The 7,156-nt window shown below is 40.9% G+C and overlaps 1 protein-coding gene across 7 annotated transcripts in view; it reads right to left on the bottom strand.

Annotated features, from left to right (window-relative positions):
• Positions 1–1,387: 1,387 nt before the first annotated feature.
• LOC141265445 (uncharacterized) overlaps positions 1,388–7,156 on the bottom strand; it is a 124,302-nt gene continuing 118,533 nt past the window's right edge. For all 7 annotated transcript variants that reach the window (XM_073678564.1, XM_073678565.1, XM_073678562.1 and 4 more), the window contains one exon: positions 1,388–3,455. In XM_073678564.1, coding sequence (XP_073534665.1) covers positions 3,388–3,455 — 68 coding nt within the window. In that variant the 3' untranslated portion in view covers positions 1,388–3,387. The remainder of the gene's footprint in view (positions 3,456–7,156) is intronic.

Here is a 7,156-nt window from a genome sequence, read left to right as displayed (position 1 = left end):
ATTACAGCCTCAGGCTTTGCAATTGTTTTCTCCAACTTCTTTTGTGTATTTTTTACTCCCCAAACTATTATTATCTAATAAGAATGTATTCAATATGAAGGAACCCAATGCACATTGAGAGCTGGCATTGAAATACAGTGACACACTGGATTAGGTTATTAAAATCTGTGTTCGGGTATGTGCACACGATCAGGAGCCGCTGTGGGTTTGAGGCTGTGGGTTTATGCAGCGTGAAACCCGCAGCGGCCAGATGTTACAGCATAGTGGATGAGATTTCTAGAAATCCCATGTCCACTATGCGTCTCCGTGCAACTGTGGATCACCCACGTGAACTGACATGCAATGAGTCTTTCAGACCCGCAGCATGTCAATTTCTCTTGTGGGTCCGCATGTGGACTTTCCTCATAGATTAACATCTATGAGGAAAGTCCGCATGTGAAAAAAAACCCCCATTGTACCATTCATTTGCATAATGAGGGCAGATGGCGCGCGGCTATTACGCAGCGCCGCAGCTGCAGGCGGCTACGGATCGTAAGCACATACCCTAATAAGTTTAAATGAACAAGTAGAGATCACAGGGATGGCAACCAGAGACTTTAAAAAAAAAAAAAAAAAAAAGATACTAGTGTGCGTAGATGCATCTAGTATAAGTGGAGATATTACACTATTAAAAGTTAAAAAGGTGTCCCATTGCTTACTAGGTTTTAGGTGCCAAAAAGCTTTGCACGTATAACATACTTTGAGTTAGAATTCCTCATCATTCTTGTTAAATTAGAAAAATCTACATTTGAGTACAGATTACCAGTCAAAAAGCTCTATATGTTCTTTATTTGTTCTAAGATTATTCCCATAGATTCCACCGATTGCAGTGGATAACCAGTGAAATGCATAAAGAAAATGGTGGAATAGAAAAACCCCACTATCAATATTATTTTGCACCCATTGTTTAAAATAATTGTCAATATAAACAAAATGCATAGTAACCATAACCGTATCAAATTCTTTATTGTAGGATAAGAAATTACCATATATGACAACTTTAGGAAATTTAAAAGGGACAATATGGAAAAACTGAACATCCCTCCCATGCAAAACACCACTAACTTTACAGCTGAAAAATAGTTCGGCATCTTTTCCCTTGCTTAATGTCTCTTGGAATATTTTCTCTTTCTTGTCTGCTGCAAATTCTAGAAAACTTTTATAGCTGGATGATATATCCTAAGAGCAAATTAAATGTTTCAATATATTGTATCACAAAACAGGATACAATAAAAGTAGGCCCTTTAATATAACAGATATTTTTCTTTACTGAGAATCAAAGAAAAAAAATATATACAGTACATAAACCCTTTTAGACAGTAATACTGGATAAAACTAAAGGCAAATCAACAAACTGAGAAAGGGTAGAATGCCGTAATGTGGCAATGACTTGATTTTTACACATTGTGATACATTAGGGAACTAGTAGAGTTTTAATAAATGCTGCATGGCTGAACCTCTAAACAAAAAGTTACAAGAAACATCAATTTTATTTAATATATATAAATCACAGTAGAACTATTCTCAGAATTGCCTCTATAGTCTTAGAGGGAATCTGTTAGTAGGATCACCCCCCTAGCCATCTATATGGACAGACAGTTCATAGGAACCTGAATAAAATTGTATCTTGATATCTGCAATCCGATTTCTTATTCCAGAGAAATCCACGTTTTTCTTCTATGTAAAATGAGCTCTTCCTGGCTATGGGCCGGACACTGATTTGAATGAGAATCTGCCTCCAAGGCTTATTTTACATGAACTGCTCTCCTGATCTCACTGCAGAGCTGTGTGTGATTATACCTGACACATCTGCAGGTTCCTCTCAGCTTCAATCTCCCAGGCAGACAGGGCTGTAATATTGTTACACTACAGCAGAGCTGAGAAAGCCTTACACATTTCTATGCAGTTAAGTGCCCACGATGCAGAAATGCTCCGGATTTTCCCTGAGCGTTTCTACATCTCCCTGCAGAAAAAATGCATATGGATTGTACATGCGGATTTTACATGCGTTTTTCCTGCCAGGGACATGCGGAAGTGAAGCGTTCTTCACATGCATTTCCACATGCGGGTTGTCAAGCGCTTTCCAAGAGATTTTAGCATCACTTGGAAAGTGCTTAACAACTTGGTCACACTATATAAATCCATGCAAACGGCATGGGATTACAGTAGTGTGACCAAGTTAATTAAAAAAAAAAAAAAAAAAAAAAAAAAGATAAAAATGGTAAAAAAAAAAACAAACAAACATTCTCACCTTCTGATGGCCCCCGGTCTCCTTATCCGATGCGTCCGGTCTTCCCGGTGTCTCGCGGTTGTGTAAAAGGACCTTCCATGACGTCATTTAGTCATGTGACAAGTCACGAGACAGCCAACGTCAACGGTCACGTGACCCGTCACATGACTAAATGAAGTCATGGTTGGTCCTTTTAGACCATTGCGAGCTGCCGGTGAGCCAGAACGCATCGCTATTGAGACCGGGGGCCATCAGGTGGTAAGTATAATGTATATTTTTTATTTTAATTCTTTATTTTTTACAGGCAGTATGGTACCCGGGTCTGGAGGAGAGTCTCCTCTTCTCCAGACCCGGGTACCATCCGCACATTGAATCGCTTAATATCCGCATGTGCACATGTAGTGATAGGGATATTAAGCGATTCAATGCAAGTCAATGGCAGCGAAAACACTGCGATTACGCAAAATAATTGGTAGTGCTGCGAATTTCTCCGCAATGATAATCCGCAGCGGAAATTTCCACAGCATGTGCAGAGCAGATGCGGATTATCATTGGGGAACATAGCAGACCTTCTACCAAGCATTTTTTTTAAGCGTTTCTGCAGCGGAATTGCCGCTGCGGAAACGCTTAAAAAAGGCATAGTGGGCACACAGCCTAAGAAGGCAAAGTTAATTTCTCCTGTTCTGTATTGGTCATATGTCTCACACTGGTAACTCCCCCTTTTATAAAAAATAAGTTCTGGAATAGATTCTCAGGGAGATCTATGCTCCCCCCATAGCCTGAAAGAGGTGCTTTACATAAGAAAAGTGCAGATTTCTCTGGTATAAGACATCGGATTGCATATATGAAGGTATAATTTTATTCAGTTTCCTATGACCTACATGCCTGTATAGACAGCTTAGGAGGGTTGATCCTACTGATGGATTCCCTTTAAGCTGTATAGATAACATCATAAGTGTTAAGCAACTGAGATTGAAAAAGGAAAATTTGGCACATACTGCCAAATGCTGTCAGAGAATTATAATTAAGCATTCAGTACAAAGGTACTAATAAGTTTAAGTTCCATCTTCAACATGTTTATCAAACTGTCATCTTGAAAAATGTTGTTTGCTCTTGTATCAAGGTTTTTCACTTTGTATTGCTCCAGTCTTGCTCAATGCTTCTGCAAATACTTCAAGATCCAGCTCTAAAATGGGAGAAAAATAAAACAAACCTGAAATTATAAAAATGTTGCATTTACGGTATGCATTACTCCGTAGGATTTCCTTGCATGTTCAAAAGTGTGTATGACCGAAAACAAAGCACCGCACTAAACTAGGATTTGCAAATAAAAATAATTTATGCACAGAACCAATAGAATTCCCGAATAAGCACATGTGAACATAAGCTCTTAGGTTAATGATATTTCAAAGCATAGGGCTGTTATCTTACAGAAAATTAAAGTTCATAACTTTGTTAAAATGTTAACGGACAACCAATCTCCTGCAGCAACAGCCAAAGTTGGGGCCAGCAAGGGACAGTTCAACCCTCTTAATGCCTTGGGTCAATAGTGACTGCTGCATCCAAGTGGCTGTGAGCAGTTGGTGGCTTCCTCATTAACCACAACTCCATCATAGGGTGCGGATGGTTGTCACAACAATTGATCAAATAACGACCTTTGGGTCTGTCAAGTATGGTGGCCTGTTATGCCCTACCATAAGCAGGGTCTAATAGGCCTGTCAGTGTAACCCTAACAGGTCTAATGCACTGTAATGCAGAAGTATTTATTCATAAGCATTAGACCAGTGATTTAGTGTTTAAGTCACATAGTGAGTCTAAGTATATATAAAAAAAAAAATAGAAAGAGTTACAAAAGAAAACATATTTGGCATTGTTCGTGACCAGAATGGTCCAAATTATAAAACTGTCATTTAACTCAGAGGATGAATACTGAAAAAAAAAAATGACAAAAATGCCATCAGACCACCACAGTTGTATGTAAAGTAAAATGATATATCAGTGAAAACATCAACTCAACCTGCAAAAAAGCCCCCTCTCTGCTCTGTATGGGGAAAAATAAAAATTCTGAAAAAAATTCAGAAAGTTATAGCTCTCAGAATATGGCGGTGCAAAAAAATTTCTCAAAAACAAGTTTTTAGAGTGCGAAAGTAGCAAAATATGAAAAATATATTCTGATTCTCTGGGTCAGAACAGTGAAATAGATATCCAAATTTATAAAGTAGTCGCTTGCCGCATGGTGAACGGTGTAAGAAAAAATTCAAGACTCGCTGTTTTTATTTTTCCATTCTGCCTCCCAAAAATCACAATAGCAAACAAAGAGAATTTTAGTTTACCATTTTTATGCACCATTGTGAAATTGCATATTTTTTTTTTTGCCATTTCAACGCACTTGGAATTTTGTTCCCGCTTTCGGCTATGTGCACATGAAGTGTTTTTGATGCGTTTTCGCGGCGGTTTTTCTGCTCCGAAAATGCTTAATAGGTCTGCCAGCTCTAGAAATGGTAATCCTGATGTGCTGTACAGTCATGGCCAAAAGTTTTGAGAATGACACCAAAATTATATTTTCACATGATCTGCTGGCCTCTGGTTTTTATTAGTGTTTGTCTGATGTTTATATCACATACAGAAATATAATTGCAATCATATTATGAGTACCAATAGGTTATATTGACAGTTAGAATGAGTTAATGCAGCAAGTCAATATTTGCAGTGTTGCCCCTTCTTCTTCAAGACCTCTGTAATTCTCCCTGGCATGCTCTCAATCAACTTTTGGACCAAATCCTGACTGATAGCAGTCCATTCTTGCATAATCAATGCTTGCATTTTGCCAGAATTTGTTGGTTTTTGTTTGTCCACCCGTCTCTTGATGATTGACCACAAGTTCTCAATGGGATTAAGATCTGGGGAGTTTCCAGGCCATGGACCCAAAATCTCTATGTTTTGTTCCATGAGCCATTTAGTTATCACCTTTGCTTTATGGCAAGGTGCTCCATCATGCTGGAAAAGGCATTGTTGGGCGCCAAACTGCTCTTGGACGGTTGGGAGAAGTTGCTCTTGGAGGACATTCTGGTACAATTCTTTATTCATGGCTGTGTTTTTAGGCAAGACTGTGAGTGAGCAGATTCCCTTGGCTGAGAAGCAACCCCACACATGAATGGTTTCAGGATGCTTTACAGTTGGCATGAGACAAGACTGGTGGTAGCGCTCACCTCTTCTTCTCCGAATAAGCTGTTTTCCAGATGTCCCAAACAATCGAAAAGGGGAGTAATCAGAGAAAATGACTTTGCCCCAGTCCTCAGCAGTCCACTCCCTGTACCTTTTGCAGAATATCAGTCGGTCCCTGATGTTTTTTCTGGAGAGAAGTGGCTTCTTTGCTGCCCTCCTTGAAACCAGCCCTTGCTCAAAGAGTCTCCGCCTCACAGTGCGTGCAGAAGCACTCACACCAGCCTGCTGCCATTCCTGAGCAAGCTCGGCACTGCTGGTAGTCCGATCCCGCAGCTGAAACAGTTTTAAGATACGGTCCTGGCGCTTGCTGGTTATTCTTGGGCGCCCTGGAGCCTTTTTGACAACAATGGAAGCTCTCTCCTTGAAGTTCTTGATGATGCGATAGATTGTTGACTGAGGTGCAATCTTTGTAGCTGCGATACTCTTCCCTGTTAGGCCATTTTTGTGCAGTGCAATGATGGCTGCACGTGTTTCTTTAGAGATAACCATGGTTAACTGAAGAGAAACAATGATACCAAGAACCAGCCTCCTTTTAAAGTGTCCAGTGATGTCATTCTTACTTAATCATGACTGATTGATCGCCAGCCCTGTCCTCATCAACACCCACACCTGTGTTAATGGATCAATCACTAAAACGATGTTAGCTGCTCCTTTTAAGGCAGGACTGCAATGATGTTGAAATGTGTTTTGGGGGTTAAAGTTCATTTTCTGGGCAAATATTGACTTTGCAAGTACAGTAATTGCTGTTAAGCTGATCACTCTGACATTCAGGAGTATATGCAAATTGCCATTACAAAAAATGAAGCCGTAAACTTTGGAAAAATTACTATTTGTCTCATTCTCAATACTTTTGGCCATGACTGTACACATGATGCGGAAATTTTCGCTCAGGATTACTACTGCGGTAAAAAAACGCAGCATGACCATTGTGTGGGCATTCCCGTCGCGAATTTGCGCCCATTGACTATAATTGAATTGCATCAAATCCTCAGGTATAATATTTATACCTGCGGATTTGATGAGTTTCAATTAAAGCCAATAGGCGCAAAGTTACGGCGGAAACGCGGTGTGGGTGGTACTCGGTCGGCAGATGAGGACTACTACTCCCCTCATCCGACCGCCGCTCCCGCCGATAACAGCAAGCGCTGAGGGAAGCAGTAGTTCTCAGCAGAGCCGGGACCCAACAACAGTAAAAAAACAAACAAAAAACCCTTATACTCACTTGTCCAGCACCTCCCGGGTCCCCGGCGATGCTCTCTCCCTGGCGGCCAGCGGTACACTGTGGGGAGCATGTTCGCTCCCAGCAGTGTACTGTGCTGCCAGGACCTGCAGTCACAAGAGCGATCAGCTGATCGCTCTCATGACCTCACCGTGGGAACATTCTCAAGAATGTTCCCTTGGAGGGGAGCTCACCGGGGCTGATGAACCCCAGTGACCTCCTGCAGCAGCATGTATACTGACAGGAGTGATTTTACACCCCTGTTAGTATACATTGCTGGCTTCTACAGCAGTGACATCAGTGATTGCTGATGTCACTGCTATAGAGGTGACTTGGATCGCCGAGGGACAAATCGGCGGTAACCGTGGACTGTGTCGTGATGGCAGACAGGTGAGGCATATGGTTGTTTTGTTATTTTACTTTTTTTTCAGAAAATCGAAGGC

The sequence above is a fragment of the Phyllobates terribilis genome, unplaced genomic scaffold, assembly GCF_046119375.1.
Source record: "Phyllobates terribilis strain yellow unplaced genomic scaffold, ASM4611937v1 Scaffold_4__5_contigs__length_816908805, whole genome shotgun sequence".
In the NCBI taxonomy this organism is placed as follows: Eukaryota; Metazoa; Chordata; class Amphibia; order Anura; family Dendrobatidae; genus Phyllobates; species Phyllobates terribilis.
Note: the sequence above shows the minus strand (reverse complement) of the source record. Positions and strands in the feature narration are given on the sequence as shown.